Consider the following 20964-nt stretch of genomic DNA (forward strand, 5'->3'; position numbering starts at 1 on the left):
AAACACTAAAGATAAAATTCAATTCCTTGGACGTGACATTTTTCATGCACTTTTCATGCTATCAAACACACCCTTAGTCAAAATTCATAAATTTCTTGTGTTAATTCAATTTAACAAAAGCCTAGAACAATTCTACTAAAGAGAAGATTTAGATGGTTATTGAATTGAGTATTTTTATGACTCTTTTAATTGTATATTCTATTTTGGTATTGAAAAACAAATTATATCCAATTGAATAAATCTAATAATTAAAGACAAAGCCTCCCATTTCTACATAGCCACCTTTTTTTAATCCAACGAATCTAGTTCTAAATGGATTTGGATCTAGATTCAATGGGTTTGGTCTAAATCCATTATAAATGAATTTGGATCTCACTGGTTTAGAACGATTTGGTTCTGGGTCAAACCTGACCCACTAACAACAAACAACCTTAGTCCAATTGATTGTTGTGAGTGAAGAACAAATAAATGGGTCTTGGTCTAATTTTGAGCCAATGGGTATGTCCAGATACAACCTATCTAATAATTAGGCTTAAAGAATTTGGGTCTAATGGGTTTGGTTAAGGCCTATTATAAATGGACTTGGGTTAGGTCTAGTGCATGTTGGGTTTGTGCCATACCAAGCCCATTGAGAGGCATAGTAAGGCTGGGGCTTGAGTAAACCTCCAATTACACCTTTTGCCTCTTAACATTGGCTTAACCCCTTGGTTAGCAAGAAAAGAAGACATTTAGTGTTTTGGGATTTTAAATTCCATGAAAAATCCATAAAACCCTAGTTTTAATATTTATGGTGTCTTAAAAGGAAATAGGGGTTTTTTTATACCTAAGATTAGAGCCTATTTCCTTTGTCTTCAAGGTAAGGGCTTAAAAGGTTTAACTAGAAAGAAATGGAGTTTTTTTTTTAATACCCAAGAAGTCCAAACTTAGTTTAAGAGCTTATGCCATCTCTTTTCAAAATATTCCTTTAAAGTTTCGTTATAAAACAATCTATAACTTTTGTTTAGAAGTTAGTAACCTCAATTATAGCCTTCGCAGAAGAAGTAGAAAATCTCAAAATAAAATGCTTTGCAAACAAGACAATCTCTTGATGCAATTATTACAAATTTCACAAAAAAATTTTAATACAAAACTTACAGAGTATATAACACGAAGATAATGAATAAATTTAGTTACAACTCTTCATGTTTCAACACACCTTTTTGCTTCAGCATAATATAGCTCACTTGTACGGTTAAACTTTCTATATCTTCCATTTGAAAGATGAGAAGACTTCTGATACTTAGCTTCCTCAACTAGGTAGTAGAAATAATAGAGATAAAAGTTGAATGTCTTCACCATGTACCATTTCTTTTCATTAGAATGCTATCAAATGTAATTAATAATGAAAAGATATATAATACTCGTAAAACTAATTTTCAAGTATGATAATATCTTCAAAGAATAAAAACTATCAGGTGAACATAGATTAAAATGATAGTTGAAACATGGAACAATAAGAAATGATATAAAAGATCATTTAACCAAATTAGGACATTTCTTTAACTTTTGGACTTCTTTGAAAATGAAAGAGATAATCAAGACAAAATCTCAAACAAAAATGAGTGTTTTGAACATATGAGAATTAGATGAAACATTTGGGTTTGAGTGCCCATAGAACAGATATCCTCTCACTAAGTGTGTTTCTCGCAACAATGTTTGTGCGTATGAGGGAACCCTTTTAGACGTTTGAATAAATGTTTAAACTAACCTGATTTCGACTTCCATCTTTACAAATTGGTTCAAACGTCTAAAGCCATATTTTAGACTTCTAAACACAATCCAAAGAGTTTAGATCTTCATATTAATATCTAAATTCCTATTTAGACATTTGAAAGACTTCGATATAGAAATGTTTATTTCCATTCTATTTTGATAAAATTATCACAAAAAGCTTAGAAACGAAAATAGTACCATCTTTAAACCATTTTTAATTTTAAAGACAAAAAATTTTCCGTCTTTAATATTTTTTACTTATCCTATTTTAATAAAAAATAATATTTTGAGACAGTGTGCATTATGTTAAGAATTTGGTATATTTAACCAACCAAAAGAGAACATAACTTATCCCATCCTATTAGACATCTAGTTTAGTCGACCAGATGCAAGACATGATTGACCAAATGCATCTGGTATATCTTGGGAACATCTAGTGCAGATTAGACTAGTTGACCAAATACATCATCTAGTCAACCAAATTATCACAAAAGTCTTTTCCTTCTTCTGGAAAAGAGCCATTAGTTGACCAATCTTGAGGCTAATCAACCAAGTGTGGTCAACTTTCTTTTTCTTCTTCTAAAATTACATCTATTCCCTTATTTTGTTATCCTTTTATGTTTTAAAAATACTCAAGAACCTCCTCACATACCTCTCCTTATCATAAATGCATTTCACCAAAACACCACATGATTGTTTGTCCCTTTTTTGTTGAAAGATAATGTTTAAAATCTTCAGAGCTAACGTTTTTACTATTTTTATGCTTATCCCTGGAACTCTAAACTCGTTATATATTATATATCAAATCAGCAAAGGATGTAGATCTACATCACTTTTTTGTTGAAAGATAATGTTTAAAATCTTAATATTTGATCTTTTTTTTTAATTGCAAATGGAAAAGGCAAAAAAAAATTAGAAACTGAAAATTTTCATCTCTATATTTTAGTTTTAGAGACGAAGAGGCACAAATTTTAGAGACAGAACCTTTTAGAGACAAAAAATTATTTGTCTCTAATTCCGTCTCGACTTTGAATATAATAATCATAGATGAAATTTTTCATTTTTAATTATCTGATAAGTTTTAAGAGATGGAATATTTCTGTCTTTACAAGAAAATTGGGGTTTATCCCCCATATCTTTTCCTTCTCAATTTTTCTCAAATCCCAAATTGTCTCACTCGTCAACTGTCTCCCTCTCATTTGTTATCATCTTGGCTACCAATCGGCTCTCTCATTGTCAATGTTGTCGATCGCCTTCATTGTCGTATCTTCCACCATCTTTTTCTTCCTTCGTCATGTCCAACATCTTTCTCCATCGTTGTCGTCTCCTTCGTCACCTTTACTATTTTCCATCCACCATCTGCCAGCGTTAGCATTGCCTCTATTGCCCTATTCGGCCATTGTTGCCCGTTTTACTTTCTTGAGGTATATTTTCTTCTGATTATATATATCTTCATGCTAAACTTTGATATGCCAATTCTATAATTCCACGTTTCTACTTCAATTAGTGTATGTTGATTTAGTTATTTAAAGTATTATATATATATATATATATATTTTAGGGGAAGGGGATGTTTCTCATTTGTGTTTGTTTTGAGCCCTAATTACCTAGATTAGCAAATGATTTTTAGCTGTGAACTTTGTCGATTTAGAAAAGCCCTAGGACAACACAATTGAACCAACGAAATTTTAAAGAATCTAACGAAAACTTATATATTCCATCTCATGCTGATGAAAAATTTACTTACACAAAATCTAATTGGGTTGAATGGGTTGCTCCTCCCACAGGTGGGTTTCCCTAATTCGGGTCAGAATTATTGTTTTCTTTAATGGTGATTTGTGAGTGGTTCCTTCTAGATGACATGGTGAAAAGGACTTTAGCTTGAAAGAGTACTCAATAAGCAAAGAAAAGCAATTGGCCCCTAGGGCTCTAAGTGATGATGTTGAACCATCACCTAAATGTTTCCTCAAATCCAGTACTTGTAAGGGCGAGGCTTTTATCCCCCAAGAGAACTCCGATACATAAGTCAGTAAAAAAAAGATAAGCAAATATAAAATAGGTTTCTGTTAGTATGTTTATACCTTTAGGAGTTCACTCTTATTTATAAATGGTGTGGAGTGACATTCAGAGTATAGTTTGGCCATTAGGTTGAGATTCTTGAGTGGTTATAGAGATTTTCGAGATATTAGAGAGATTCTCTATTGACCAAGTCTGCTAAAGAGATTTTCAGCTAACCAAGTCCAAAGGAATAGATTAGATCTTCCTGAATATTCCATATCAACAATTGATCCAAATCTAAGTCATGTTAGATCTATGAGACACATAACGCTCCAGGTGAAAACACATGGTGACTTCAATCAACTTTCCTTGGTACATGTGGCGCATGGTGATTAGTGGGGCCACATGGGTAATGGAGTAATTTGTTTCTCCCTCTCATCATCAATGATGAAGATGAATTATAGGTTGTTTAAATTTATGATATCGACAACAAACTTACAAAGTGAAAGCTTTATAGTGCTCCCAATGTCTCATTTTCTTCATTATCTTCAATCTTCATTATTCTCTTTTCCATTCTGAGATGGGATTCCAATTTGGAGCCTCACCTCCAAGACTATGGGTTTGAAGCCAAACTCACGGGGGGAGATAGGATTTTAAAATTTAGTAAAACCCTATCTCACAATGGCGCATGGTGATTAATGGGTTGATCTGTATATGTTAAGACGAAATGACACGTTTAAGATTAATTTACAAAAATAAATTAAAAAAATATTATAATATTAAAAAAATATTATGTATTCTAAAATTTTATAATTATAATTTAATATTTATAATTAGTAGATCTAATATATAAATTTTTAAGTTTTTGGATCTCAAGATTATAAAAATTATAAAATGATATATATATATATATATAATATATAGAGGGAGAGAATTAACACAAGAGGATGATAAGATTCAAATTATTAATCTCTTGCACTATGAGTCATAAATTTAAATAGCAAATAGGTTTAAAATTTAACTATGTTATTTATTTATTTTAAATAAATCTAATATACATATATATTTTATTATAATTTCTAGTAAATTACTAAATTTATTTGGGCAATTATTAGTTGATGTTATATCATTTCTCCAAATTAGATCTTCAATCAATAATTATGAGATATTAGCTATGGTCAAATCCAATTTGAATTTAATAAAAAAAAGTTTATAATAATTAAATTTATTTTTTAATTAGTTTATGACAATCAACTCAATTACATGATAACTAAAAAATAACTAAATATATAAAGATTAGAAAAGAAAAAATAGTATAATTTTATTAATATTATTATTAATAGTATAATTATTGATATTATTATTTCAGTCAAATAATAATAATTTTATTATTTATCATTTAATTATTAATATTATTTTATTTTATTTAATAAATAAATATTTAAAAAAATTAAAATCCAAAAATCTGAAAATCCCCCCACACCCCGCGCCTAGGGGTGGCAATTCGTGTTGGCGGGTCGTAATCATGTCGTGTCAAGACATACGTATAACACGTGTCAGACTAACCCAAACACGACCCGTTTAATAATCGTGTCAAATTCCTTAAACCCGAACACGACACGTTTATTAAACGTGTAACACGACACGACCCGTTTAACTAAACGTGTCATATCGTGTCGTGTCGTGTCACCTGTTAACCTATTTAACCCGTTTAATTTAAATAGGTCGTGTTGTGTCACCTGTTAAACGTGTTATTTAGTTTTAAACGTGTTATTTCGTGTATAATCGTGTTAACGTGTTCAGATCAACCCACTAACCCTTTTAATTAAACGTGTCATTTCGTATATAATCGTGTTAACGTGTTCAGGTCAACTCGTTAACATGTTTAATTAAACGTGTCATTTCGTATCTAAACGGGTTAGACAGGTTAACCCGCCTAAGACACGAAAATAATCATGTCATAAACGGGTTGACCCATTTATGACCCAAACCCGATTAACCCCAACCCTAACCCGCTTAACTCCGCATCGTGTCGTGTCGTGTAATCAGGTCGTGTCTAAAGTTGCCAGCTCTACCCGCGCCTATTTCAATTTCCCTATTTGCGAAAAGAAACCCTAAGGCTAAACATAAACTCCCCCCTTTCTCTCTCACTCTTCCCCCGCTCGCTCTCTCTCTCTCTTACATTCTCTGAGCTTCCACCTCCACCTCCACCTCCGCCTCCGCCAGTCGCAGCGCCGTAGCCTCCACTTCAGCCTTTGGTAAGTTTTTTTGTTGATTCGTATATTTTGCTGCTACTTCTTGTTGGTATATATATTTTGTGAATACACACTTCAGCCGTGGGTGTTTGCTGCTGCTTCTTGTTGGCATATATATTTTGTGATGGTTTTGGTTGGAAATTTCGAGAGGTATATATTTTGTATATTTTGTATAAATGGTTTTAGTAGTTATAGCGTTTAGCAAATTTCGAGAGGTTTGGCTTATTTTAGAAGTTATAGGTTGACTTATTTTCTGTTTCGAGAAGTTGAATCCAAAAAAATTTGAGCAAATTTCAGTGGATAAGATGTATTATAACACCATTAAAACTTCTATTTTGTATTTCTTCTGCTTTGCATGCGTAGATGTTCATTTGTGTTGTTGTTGTGATTGCTTGACTTTCTCGAGATCTGCTGCCGGTGAATAAAATTTTATGTGTATTGAATAGGTTTTTTTCATGCATTCAATAGGTTTTTACATGTTACAGGTAAACGGGTTGAATGGGTTAATAGGTGACACAGCACGATCCGTTTAAATTAAACGGGTTAAACATGTTAATAGGTGACACGACACGTTTAATTAAACGGGTTAAACAGGTTAACAGGTGACACGACACGACACGTTTAATTAAACGAGTTAAATGGGTCGTGTCGTGTTCGAGTTTAAGAAATTTGACACGATTATTAAGCGGGTCATTTTCGGGTTAGTCTGATACGTGTTATATGTGTGTCTCGACACGACATGATTATAACACGCCAACCTAAATTGCCAACCCTAGGTGAAGGGAATGAGAGACTGGAGAATAGATAAAGAAAGAAAACATAGAAGACATGGAAAAGGTGAAGGGGGTAAAATAGAAATAAGATAATAGTATTTTTAAAATTTAAAAAAATAATTAAATATAATATAAATAATAAATTTAATACTTTCGAGTGAGAGATAAAAAATTTCTGTCTCTAACCTCTTCATGAACAAAAATGCATTGTTAAATTAAAAAAATATTTTTAATATTTTTTTAATATTACAAAATAATCATAAAATGTTTTTGAAATTATAAAAACAATTCAAAAATATTTTTTAACGTTTTAAAAAGAGAAGTGCTTCAAAAATATGAAAATGAAGCCCCCAATGCATCATAGATTATGAATCTTACTTAATAAAATTAATCATCAAAATATTACCTTCTCATAGAATATAATATGATTTAAATAAAATAAATTTAATATGGACACCACCTCTGAAATTTTAAAAAACTACCGAAACACCCTTATACTATTGAAAATCTATCTTTTCCACCTTGTGAATTAGCAAATGTTGTATAGAACACCTTACCGTTAATCATCCGTTTATTTTCAGATTTGATGACAATGGAATGTACTAAAGTACCCTTATATAACCCACATGAATGACTAAAATAAACAGAAGCAATGAAATAAAAAAATAAAAGAAAATTGATTAATAAAATTTCAGCAAAATGTTGCCATTGCATGACTTAAAATTTCAGAATAGCCAGTTACGAAGGTGTAGTTATAAAAGTGTAATAGTTTATTTAATATTTTTTAAAATATAATAATTAAATTAATCCAAAATTAAAGTACAATAACTTAATTGATATTTTATTATTAGACTGAAACTATAATTTTGTTATAAATCTTGATGATAAAAGATAATTATACAAGATTTTACAAAAAATAATGATATGATTTATTTATATTCTTACATTGAAAAGAACATAATTCATTATCGATATCGAATAAGAAAAAGTTCTAATATTTTTATCTAAAACAACACTCACAGTTCAAGTTATAATAAGAAAAAGTTCTAATATTTTTATCTAAAACAACACTCACAGTTCAAGTTATAATATTTTTATCGATAATGAATTATGTTTTTTTCAATGTAAGAATATAAATAAATCATATCATTATTTTTTGTAAAATCTTGTATAATTATCTTTTATCATCAAGATTTATAACAAAATTATAGTTTCAGTCTAATAATAAAATATCAATTAAGTCATTGTACTTTAATTTTGGATTAATTTAATTATAATATTTTAAAAAATATTAAATAAACTATTACACTTTTATAACTACACCTTTCTAATTGCATATTCTGAAATTTTAAATCATGAACGGTAACATTTTGCTAAAATTTTATTAATCAATTTTTTTTTTTATTTCACAGCTTTTGTTTGTTTTAATTATTTATTTGTTTTAGTCATTCATGTGGGTTATATAGGGGTATTTTAATACATTCCATTGTCGTCAAATTTGAAAATAAATAGATGATTAACGGTAAGGTGTTCTATACAACATTTGCTAATTCACAAGGTGGAAAAGATAGATTTTCAATAGTGTAAGAGTGTCTTGATATTTTCTTAAAACCTCAGGGGTGGTTTTTAATTTTTGCCCATTTAATATTTACAGACTTCCGTGCTTACACAATATTAAGTTTTTTTGTATAATTCTTGTGGTGCGTTTCGTGAGAAATAAAATAATGAATCGAAAATTCAGAGGAAGGAGGCAGCCCGTGGGTACTCCATTGCTAGCGTGGTCGTGCACCGTCGTCATTGTCTCGCTTCTTATCGGCGTCTCCGTCGTCCACAACATGTTCAAGCCTGATCTGGTATTTCCCTTTCCTCGCCCTTTTCACGCTTTCGTATTGCCCGTGACCTGTTTGATAAAATGTCTCAATGGCAACGACGAGTCTAGTTCGTGAGAATTCACAATCTTTCTTCTCCCATAAAAGAGTAATGATAAAATAACGATATCTGCTTTAGTGGGTTTGGAAGGATTTTGAAGCTGATTTCTGTTATGTTCTCTTTCTGAAGTAAAAAATGGTGTATTTGATGGAAATAAAAATTACGTGTTTGTTCAGACGTTGCTATTGGTGGATGGAGTTCATGGGGCCAAAGGGAAAGAGCTCGGTCAGGATTAATTAGCATTTGGTAGCTTGAATGGAAGTTCCCATTGATGTTGCTGACTTTATTGTTTAGAATGTTATGCAGATGTGATGTGATGTGATGTTGCGCTTAATGGGCTTGTTTCCTGTTTGATTTATTGTAGTTTTGGTCAGTCGTGAAGGCTAAAACAAATTGGTTTGAACATTTTCAGATTTGGTGATTAGCCTCCTAGATGTTTGATGGTCTGCTATTATATGCTTTGCCGGAGTTTATAAGTTTAAGTAAAACAATAACATTATGTTTGGCGGCTCACAGCGAAAATTATTCTTGAATGTTTTCTAGTCAGTGTACTAAGAATAGTACATTAAGCTAGAAGTTAGAATAATAAATTATTTGATTAAAAACGTCGTCGTCAAGTCGTCTGAGTCTACAAAAAAGAAAACAATTAGATGACGAAGAGATCATCGCGCAAACACTTCGATATTTAACTCAGACACTAAAAGTTATAAAGGTAGCATTGAAACCAATATCAGAGGCATACCTTTTCAGGAATAAATGTTTGCTTATTTATAAAGAGATATAAAATAATTCTAATTAGTTCAGAATTAAGATTATTATGAATGATGTTTATTTTAATATTTCAAAATTTTTTTAGAATTATAATTTTTTATGGATAATTTCTTATTCTTTTCTTAGAATATTATTTTTGAATGTTGGAGTTATTTAGTTTGTATGTTTATGCGAAACCTCATTAATTATGGAGAAATTTACATTTTTCCATCCAAAAGTTATTTTGTACTTTTGGACCTTTTGCTTCTTTTAATAAATTTTTGCCTTATGACATAATAGAAGTTATATTGTATTTTTTGTTATTTAAATTTTTCCTGTTATCTACATATGGAGCTCGACTTAAAGCATTTATATCACATTAAATTACATTATTTACAAAAAAAAAAATTGCAATTTTAATATTATTCAATCACATTGAGTTTAAATCTATTAAATTATATAATAAATAATTTAAATTGTTTTTTTTTTCATTCTCCAAATGTAGGGCTTAAACAAATTTAAAATAATTTGAAAAATTCTAGTAAATAAAAAATTATTAAAAATCTTGAGATGAATAAGTAAGAGGATAATGTAATATTGCAAAGTAATAAAAATGTTATAGATGTTCATTTTAGTTGTACTCTTAGATTGCGTTGAAGTCACTGAGAGAAAACTTTTATTAAATTACATTAAAACAATTGAACAAGTATTCTTTCATTTTCCCATTTTTAATAATTCAAAGCACAAATTTAAAAGAATTTTAAAGTTTATTTCAATTTTACCATTAAGTTATATTAAAATTATTTAGATTAGTCCTCATTCATTTTGTATTCTTGTATCTTAGAATAAGTCCAAGCTCAAAAAAAGAGGTCAAAAGGGAAGAAGCTCAAAAGAAAGTGGCCTAAAACTTATCAAGAGAATTTCTTGTGAAAAGAAGTCTTCGAGAGACTCTCTAAGGGTGTTTCGAATGAGAGGTAACTTACGGGTTCCTTAAGTGATCCCCAAGTGAACATATCTTAAAAAATCTATTCGACTCACCCTAAAAAAATCCTCCAAAAAGACTAAGTAACCCATCTCGAAAGCTTCTCCTAGAGTCTCCAAAAGCCTCTTATGACCTAGTCCCTGAAGCCTGTCTCTCCTACAACAGGAGGACTTTCCAAGAAACTCTCAGGCCTTTTTTTTTGGAAGACTACTCATGCTATAAGACTATTAAGAATGAGTCAAACTTACCTCTAATGTACTTGCTTGAAAATCCAAAATAGGTACCATAAAGAGATGTGGGTATTCATCCACTTGTCGAATTCATCCTTTATAATTAAAGAAAAATCCCTCCGATTGAGTTACGTTCAGAACTCTAGTTCAATTACACTTATATTGTTATTGCATTTTCGCTTAGAGAGAGACTACCTTAAGCATCGGAGGGCTCATATAAGAGACACCTTGTGACCCTAATTGTTTCCTCTTTCGCAGGCCTTCTAGAGACTCAAGGGTCAAGATGGACACTCATCCACAACTGAAAATTTATTATTATATTTAGGCAATAACAATTAGAATCGTTTGTAGGAAGATAATCAAAAAGTCCAAAAATTGTTAAGTAATGACACAAACAAGGGACGCCACTAGCTAACAGAGTCACAATGGATAGGAAGTTCAGTCCCTGGAAAACCAACCAAGACCTCGAGAAACCCTTACAACTGAACTTTCGATGGCATAGTCTTTTGGACCTTCTCAAGGACTATGGAAGACCCTTATCACTAGTCTTTCGAGGACTCTTGGTCCAACTGTAACACCTCACTTTTCTCTTACCGAGCGTGTCACTATGTTGGGGCCCAAATATGCATAAATTATTTTTTTCTTTCTTTCTCGGTACATAACTTAAACCTTAAGTATCGAGTTCCAAACAAATCCCCCAGTAAATCATTAAAAATGCGGAAGCGATAATTGAAACCTGATATGGTACATAATCAATTCACTTTATTTATAACATAAGAATCCGTACCATAGTTAACATCATATCTTCAATATTGAAATACATAAATACATGGAGATTCCATAATATTTTAACGAGACTAATTATCAATAAAGCATTAGCTAAAACATATCTGAGTCAGCTCGCTGAATCCATCGGCCACGCCATCACGTGCCATCTCATCTCAACCTGCTCATTGCCTAAGCTGCAAGTCTAAACTGGAACGTGGAATGTTCTAGGGGCATAACCCATTAGAAGATGAAACTTGTAGTGAGGGTCCAAAACATATATATACGAATGCATAATGCAATAATATAAACAACATTTGCCCTTAATGTAACTTCCCAACCGCCAGCCCGACACGGAATCCTAGGCAAATCCCGAACCTTTGTAGGATAAGCCTAACGTTATTCCATCATTGCCCTAGGGGAATTACGGCTACACTCTGGGGGCGACATCCCATTCTCATGCACAAATATCAACGTGACAATAATATCGTGCTATGCAATTATCATGACTTTCCATGCAATATGACAAAATGAATCATATCTTTCGTAAACATTATGCATATATAAGCAATCATATCTTTCATAAATATCATGCATAATAAACAATCATATCATGTAGGATAGGAAAACTCACCTTTTGAGATAAACTTGCATTTTCTCGAAAAGTGTGCATCACCTCGATATGCGCGCCCCACCTTGATTTTCGTGCCAACTCTCAAAAGTTGTACCAATCACATCATCTCGATTACCTCAAACATAAAAATGATATTCTATTACTAAATATCTCAATATTCCATTTATTTCATTTTTTCCTTCATTTTTCCTTCTAAAAATCCCAATAAATACATCGGTACCATTTCCTCAAATCTATCTTCACAACAATTCATAATAGACTATAAAATTCAAAGGAAAAATACTGAACTTACCCAGATGTTGCGTTTTCACACAAAATGAGGTTCTTTGGTGCAGAAATCGAGACATTGGTAATCCCAAATTCTAATCCTTTTTGCACACACTTCAAGATCACGGAATTCTAGGAATTTAGCAATTTTTCTCACATTTTTCCATGCAGGGATGCGCCCTCACGCACCTGCGCGTGAAAGGCCGCGCGTGCTCGCCACGCGTTGGTCATCTTCTCCGGCATCGGCCATGTCGGCGATGCTGGATTCCGACACCATTCTCTTGCCCTCCTCCATTCGATCCATATGACACTGATCTTGGCTCGAAAGGAGCACCGAAGGTGTCCAATCGGGTGGTTGAAATCTCGGTCAGTCGCCCGTCTCCCTGTTTCCAGCGAAGTTAGAATCGCCATCAAACTTGCTCCAAAATGCTTCAAACTTACCAAAAATGCTCTAAACCTCATGGGCTTCAAAAGCCCCTTAAAATGGACGGCCAATTCGTTCAATAAGTGGGTCGATTTGAAGCTCAAAAAACCCTAACTTTCGGCCACTTATGAACGCCTATTTATAAGCATTTTTTAGCATCCAAATACCCTTGGCCGACCTACCCACGCCTCTTAGAGCTTCACTTTCCCTTGGATCGACCTGGAATTGACCCAAGCCGACCACAAAAGCGATTTGCAGGCTCGCGATAACCTGACCAAATTTTCGGTCGATTTTCTTGCTTTTTCTGGCAATCCATAGGTTGTTGTCGACTTAAGCTTTTTACCAAAGATGCTCCCTAGCCTTCCCTCGTGCCATCCCTGTGGCTGAAATTGGCCATGGTCGACCGGCCATGTGTTGGTCAGATTTGCCCATGCTGCCATTTTTGCGTTTTTGCACTTTGGCCCCTCCAAGTTTTGGCTATTATCACTTTAGCCCATTTCACTTAACCCCTGAACTTTCCAATATTGCCATTGAGTTTCTCAAGTCCTAAAACATTCATTTGACCCTTGAGAATTCTGAAAAAATATCGTTTCGGCCTCCCTCTAACAATTTCCAAAAACTGCACTTAGACCCGAATCTTCGTTTTGGCCTTAAACCTCTTCGTTTCTTCATGAAACCACTGAAGGGTTGTTTCTTATGAAAAAATTGAAACCCTCTCAAGCTTCCATTGGCTTCCAGGAAGTCGTCTATAACAATTCAGTATTGCAGCCTAATTGACAACTGCATTTTAGCTGTACCGAAAATTGTTCCCGATCCGATTTCTTTCGACACCATAAATTATATCTCGGGGTGTTTGTTAATGTCAAATCATTTTCTTTTGGCATCTTGGCTCCAGGGCACTCCCGATAGTCTATTTGGTCATCCATATGGTAATAAATTACCGTTATATGCTCAATTTATCCTTAAATTTCATTTTTGCCCCAAGATAAATTACCCTTGAGTCCTTTAGAATTTCTCGGGTATTACACCAGCTCCTTTGACTCTTCCTTTTGCTGATTACGAGGCCTTACGCAAACAACACAAGGAAAGCATGTAAGCACTTTAAGAAATGGCAAGGCTATTGCAAAGTATTGTCCCTTATGCCTCCCTTCCACAAATTTTGAGAAATTTGGTGTTGGCTTCAATCACTCTCCTAAGAATAAGGGATATTAGTCTTCTCTCAAAGACTACTCACTTAGAACTGTGGGAGACTTTTCTACAGTCTAACCCTTTACAGAAGATTCTCCCCCAAATAGTGCAACATTAAGAGAGGAAAAAGGCATGTGATCCACTACAGGTGAACAAAGATAATCTTCGGTAATAAAAATACCTAGAAATTATAGAGAGTGCAACTGTAGGGGAAGACCAGGTTCTCCTAAAATGATTACCAAGGAAGGCACACAAATTTGATAATCTTTCTGCATTCAATACCCATGAGATGGCCTAATATGAAGAGAACGATAGCAACAATCTTGGAGCAAAAGTGATTATTACCCACATTAGAAGACCAACTAAGAAGAAGGATCCTCTTTGCTTTGAGATAATGGAAAAATCTCTACCTAGAAAGTTTAAAATGTTGAAACTTGCTACATACTCAAGCAAAGGGGATTCCCACAATCATATCCAGAATTATGAGTCCCTAATGATTCTACATGGATGGGAGGATGAAATTATGTGTCGAGCTTTTCCTTTGACATTGATGGGTCATGTTCGCACTTAGTTTAATGGTCTAGTTGAAGGGTTTATCTCCTTATTTGAGCAACTAAGAGCTAAGTTTATCAAGACTTTCATTATCAATAGTCAAAGGAAAAAGAATGCCACTTACCTTTCAGTATCCGGTAGAGCAATAAAGAAATGCTCCGGTAGTATGTGGACCAATTCCAGAATACGACTCGAAATGTGGGACTTGTAAGTTGGGGTGGCCATTGTTGTTATACTCTATGGGACTTAGTCAATTCCTCTACATGAATCATTGGACCTTGATATATAGAACTTGAAAGACCATTGATTTTTTTTGGAATTACTCTTTAAAAGATAAAATATTGATAATAAGATGTTTACTTTGAGTATTTAAAACTAATAAAATTATAAATATATAGAACTTGAAAGACCATTGATTTTTTGGAATTCCTCGTATTATTAATTAATTTTAATATTTAAAGTTATTTAGTTGATGTAGAGAGAAAAAGAGAAAGAGAGAAACTTATCACTTGAATTAACAACCCATCACTATATCTACCCCCAACATCCCATCAAACCGTCATCTTCATTACCAACAAACCTTTAACTGTATTGATGACAACTGATAATCATTGAAGATGACCATTGAAGGTTTTCCCCTATGATATCGACAACAATTATAAAGATGAAGGGTTATGTGTTTCTTTTTGTCTTCATCTCTTCTTTTAGCTAGAAAACCACCATTGAAGGCTCTCCCCTATTGATGCGATCATCAATCAAGACACAGCCCAAGGTTGACTCGACCCAAATCGAGCAACCTACAAAGTAGCGTTGAAATAGTAGCAAAATAATATTTTAATACTTTATAAGTTTTAGGATGTTAATTCTATTTAATGTTTCTTAGGTTTTTATTTTTATTAAAATTCTAGTTAGATTTTACTTTCAAGTATTAGATGGATAAGCCAAACTCTATAAATATATCTAGAAGTTAGCGGTTGTAATCAATTTTATTATTCAATAAATTTTAGCAAATCAGTTCAATTTTTTTTAGCAAGTAGTTTCGATTCTTGCTCTTAGTTGAGAGTTCAGCTTTGGTCGTTGAAGTTTGTTTTCTAAAGGGTACTTGAAACTTGTTATTTCAAGGGTTTGTTTGTGTATTTTCTTTACACACGCCCTACATGCTTCGTCAGGTGGTATCAGAGCGGTTCATCAACCAATCAAATGGCTAATTTTAAAGGTAACGATAACAACCAGCTTTGCGATGGTGATCAGGAGTTGTCTGCAGTTTTGGGAGGAATCGAAGAACAAAAGGAAGTAACTCGTACCATCTACCAACAATTGGAACAAATCAACAACCAATTGGACACTTTACTACGAGTTGATGATGATAGGAACCTGAATAAAGAGATGAATCAAGCTAGAGTGGGAAGACCACCCATTAATCATGTTCTTATTAATCCTAGAAGACTAATGATTGAAGATAGCAATGAAGATGATGATCTTGGTTAAGCAATAGCTAACCATGGTGGAGAGGGGTTAGGAGGAATACACATCAACACAACCATTGGAGCAATGATGAGTATAAATTAAAGGTTGATATTCCTACCTTTAGTAGAGATCTTGATATTGAGGGGTTCTTGGATTGGATCACTGAGGTTGATCGATTTTTTGAATACATGGAGATCCCAAATGAACGACAAGTCAAGTTAGTGGCTTACAGATTGAAGTGCAGTTCATCTGTTTGGTGGGAGTGATTAAGAGAGACGAAATTGAGAGAAGACCAACATCTAGTTCAGACATGGAGACAAATAAAATAGCTATTAAGAGGTATGTTTTTACCCCATGACTATGAACAATACATGTTTGAAGCTTATCAAAGATGTGCATAAGTAATGAAGAGTGTGAATGCATATATCTCTGAGTGTCTGAGATTGGCAGAGAGAAACCAATTGTTAGAAAATAACAATCAACAAGCAGCTCGTTACTTTAATGGATTGAAGCCTGCAATTCGTGATAAAATTGGGGTTCAAATGGTTCTAAGTGTGCAAGAAATAAAGAACTTAGCTTTAAAGGCTGAGTTAATGTTGAGTGAGAAAACCCGTAATGACAACTATTGCTGGCATATTGGGAATGAAAATAAAAAAACAATTTTTGATAGAAGCAAGTCGGTTCAAGAAGATGTCAAGTAAAAGTTGCACAAGGCGAATAAGAAGTACAATGTGAAAACTAACAAGCATAGGAAGTATAAGGTATTTGAGGTTGGAAATGAAGTCATCATAGTCTTGAAGAATGAGCGGATTCTAACAGGAAAGTAAAACAAGCTTAAGCTAAAGAAGTATGGTTCTTACAACATTACAAAGAAGATCAATGATAATGCTTATGTTATGAATTTGCCTAATCATATGTGTATTTTCAAAACCTTTAATATTGCTGTATATTCTTGGGATTACTACCCTTGCGTGATCCTCCGTCGCTCGTGCCCTCGATTTATGCAGACGAGATAAATCGTAGGTGGAGGCTTTGCCTCACTACACAGGGTAAGGAACCACGACCTATTAGTGCGAATCCTAACTTATTATAGCTTAATCACTTGACATATGCCCTGGGGGCATATTGCTAATCTTTCTTTGTATTTGTTAGATATTGAGTTGTCATATTCGGATCATAATTCGAGGACAAATTCTTTTCAAATGGAAGTGAATGATACAATCATCGATTAAGACTTGGCCCAAGGCCGACTAGACCTAAATCAGAACAGTGGTGCCAGAATAGTTGCGAAACAGTATTTTAATACTTCATATATTTTAGGATGTTAATTCTATTTCATGTTTATTAGGGTTTTATTTCTATTAGGATTCTAATTTGATTTTATTTACAAGTATTAGATGGATTAACCAAATTCTATAAATATACATAGAAATTAGGGGTTGTAATAAGTTTTACTATTCAATAAATTTCAGTAAATCAGTTCAATTTTTTTCAGCAAACAACTTTAGTTCTTTTGCCTAGTTAAGAGTCCAACTTTGGTTATTGAAATTTGTTCTCTTAATAGTACTTGAAAGTTATTGTTTCAAGGGTTTCTTTGTGTGTTTTATTTATTTGCGCTACACATTGCGTCACCTATGATATCTCTTTCCTTTATATTGGGAATTGACATTTCAATCTGAATCCAACTTGATGTTAGGTTCTAGATTTGGAAGATAAATTATGACAATTGATGGTGAAGGGTGCGATAAAAGAAGATGTAATAGTGGTCAATTGCAAAGGGTTAAACTTGTTTTTGATATCCTAAAAGGAAGAAGAGAAAGAAAGAAAATGAGAGGGAAGAAAGAGAGATAACAAAGATGATAGAGAGAGAGAAAATGAGAGGGAAGAAAGAGAGATAACAAAGATGATAGAGAGCAATGATTTAAATATAGAGATAAAATTATCAAATTGATGTGTTATTTTAACGGTGAGAGATTAGTGATATTTTTTAAAATATATGGTAATAGATAAAAATTAAGCAAACATCAATGATGATATGTGAAATTTAACCTTTGTTTGAAGAGTAAATTGACCATATATTTCCTAAACTTTTGTTATTTGACTCAAATATTATTGAAATTTTAAAATTGACTCAACCCATCTCATAATATTTTTAAAATTAGCCATAATATCTCTTATTATTATCAACGTTAAGTAAATTAATCATATACTCTCTGAACTTTGGGTCTTTTGTCTTCTTAAATTTTTTATATTTTTGACAAACCAATCTTAACTACTTTTAGAAAGTTTAAGGATTAATTTAAAAATATTTATAGGATATAAAATCATTGTTTATAACATTATTAGTAACGAAAGAAGAATCGTAACTAATTTTAACAAGTTTAAGGATTAATTTGTAACAAAGATTTATGATATGTTTGATAGTATAAAAAATACAAAGAAAATGTCACATCTAAGGATTTGAATTTCATCTTTAGTGTTTGACACACTATAATTTTTTATAAAATTGAATTTCATGATATAATCATTAAAATATGTTTTTGGATATTTTTCACGAAAAATTTCATCTAGAAAGAGATGATTTTTGTTTTTTATATAAGTTGAAAAATATTTTTCTATCTAACTAAATGCTATTAAACACAACCTTATTAGGATATGATATACAATCATTTTGCATAATGTCATTTGTAACAAAAAAATATCGTAATTAATTTTAACAAGTTGAAGTATTAACTGACAAATATTTAGAATTTAAAAAATACATTTAAATTAAATAACTAAAATTTAAAGAGTGGCCGTTTTTAATTTATTCTAATTTAAACGATGCCTTAGGAGACGAGACACCTTACTCCAACACAGCCGAGGGTTCAATCCCCGCCACCGGCACGACATTAGGGCAAACCGTGAAACTTTTTGCTTTCTATCATAGAAAACGAGCTTTAAAATCATTGCTCCGGTGTCCGGCCAGTGAGAAATTTTGGCTTCCGGCGAAGGATTCCGATGGGGAAGAACGAGTTTCTGACTCCCAAGGCTATAGCGAATCGAATTAAAGCCAAGGGTCTCCAGAAGCTGCGATGGTACTGCCAGATGTGCCAGAAGCAATGCCGGGACGAGAACGGCTTCAAGTGCCACTGCATGAGCGAGAGCCACCAGCGCCAGATGGAGGTTTTCGGCCAAAATCCGAACCGGATCGTTGACGGCTATTCCGAGGAGTTCGAGTCCTCCTTCCTGGAGCACATGAAGCGCAGCCACCGCTTTAGCCGCGTCGCCGCCACCGTCGTCTACAACGAGTACATCTCCGATCGCCATCACGTTCACATGAATTCTACGCAGTGGGCTACGCTGACCGAGTTCGTCAAGTACTTGGGGCGCACCGGCCAGTGCAAGGTTGAGGAGACCCCCAAGGGGTGGTTTATTACGTACGTCGATAGGGATTCCGAGACCCTTTTCAAGGAAAAGATGAAGAACAAGCGAATTAGGGCTGATATAGCGGATGAGGAGAAGCAAGAGAGAGAAATTAGGAGGCAAATCGAGATGGCGGAGCAATTAAAGCCTTTGGGTAATGAGACAGCTGAGCCATTGGAATCTGAGCCAAAGGTGCTGGCAAAATCAGAGAGTGGGGAAAAGATTGTGCTTAGTCTAGGCGCATCCTCTAAACCTGTTGGTAGAGAGAGAGTTGGGAGTTCTAAGTTGGTTTTTGAAGAACCAGAAATTGATGCCAAGAATGGGAAAGTTAAACAAAACGGGAAATCAGGAAAAATAGGGGGTGCAAGTAGGACGGCATTGGATGATTTGATGAAAGAGCAAGAGAAGGCCAAGGAACGGATTAATAGGAAGGATTATTGGTTGTGTGAGGGAATTATCGTGAAGGTCATGAGCAAGGCGTTGGCTGAAAAGGGGTACTATAAACAGAAGGGTATTGTCCGCAAGGTGATTGAGAAGTATGTTGGGGAAATTGAGATGCTTGAGAGCAAGCATGTGCTGAGGGTTGATCAGGAAGAGCTCGAAACGGTAATTCCCCAAATTGGGGGGCTTGTGAAGATAGTTAATGGGGCTTATCGTGGATCAAATGCAAGGTTACTAGCAGTGGATACAGATAATTTCTGTGCCAAGGTTCAGATTGAGAAAGGAATATATGATGGCAGGGTGCTCAATGCTGTTGAATATGAAGATATTTGCAAAATAGTTCAATGAGATCGTGTATGGAATTTTATTGTTTTCCATAGTGCACTAAGTCCTTACCTTACTATTACTTTAGATTGATAAATTGTGGTATGCAATTCTGATTTCAATCAAAATAATTTCATGTTTTGTTGTAAACATGTTTGTCAAGTGTGCATGTATCTTTTATGAATTTAGTAAAATGTTGCATTTGAGATATTATGCATTTCATATTTTCAAAAGCTTAATTTCTTCTAGTTTGTTCTCTTTGTCCTAATATATTTGATGTGTCTTGGTGAGCTAATCCGTCATTTGTCTGCTCGCTTAAAGCTAAAGTTTTGTTGGAAATGTATTCCATGATTCATTTGATTGTTTTAGTATATAGTTATTTGCGAATGCTTGATCATATTAGTACATGTTATTTTGTGTATTGAAGATACATATGGTGTTCTGTTGGTATTACTTGCATATTCTGAATGCATGTAGAAGTTACACATGGATTGTCTTTCTTAATGAATGGTGATTGAGGATTTGGAAACCATCAGATGTCTCTTTAGTACTTGTAGGTTTTCTCATCCAAAGTCTTGAGATATCAGGAATTTTATGAATTACTTAGAATGTGAATGTTCTTTTGGGTCATTGAACTTTAGTTATAGAAAAACCCTTCTAATGCAAAGATAAAGATGTACATATTAATCTTCCTTAGACTATCTAATAACTTTGACATTATGCGTTCGGTTGCCCTTTAGACTGTAAAACTTTAGTTCATGCAACATGATCTACTGCATTTATATGTTATTATGCTACATTTTTTATTGCTCAAGTCATGAAGGTTTT

General features: G+C 33.4%; 1 protein-coding gene across 1 annotated transcript; it reads left to right on the forward strand.

Annotated features, from left to right (window-relative positions):
- The first annotated feature begins 18805 nt into the window (after positions 1 to 18805).
- LOC127809179 (KIN17-like protein) lies at positions 18806 to 20346 on the forward strand. The gene has a single exon (XM_052347932.1). The coding sequence runs from the start codon at positions 18967 to 18969 to the stop codon at positions 20158 to 20160; it is 1194 nt and encodes a 397-aa protein (XP_052203892.1). The 5' UTR covers positions 18806 to 18966; the 3' UTR covers positions 20161 to 20346.
- Positions 20347 to 20964: the final 618 nt, after the last annotated feature.

The sequence above is a fragment of the Diospyros lotus genome, chromosome 9, assembly GCF_014633365.1.
Source record: "Diospyros lotus cultivar Yz01 chromosome 9, ASM1463336v1, whole genome shotgun sequence".
NCBI classification, from domain to species: Eukaryota; Viridiplantae; Streptophyta; class Magnoliopsida; order Ericales; family Ebenaceae; genus Diospyros; species Diospyros lotus.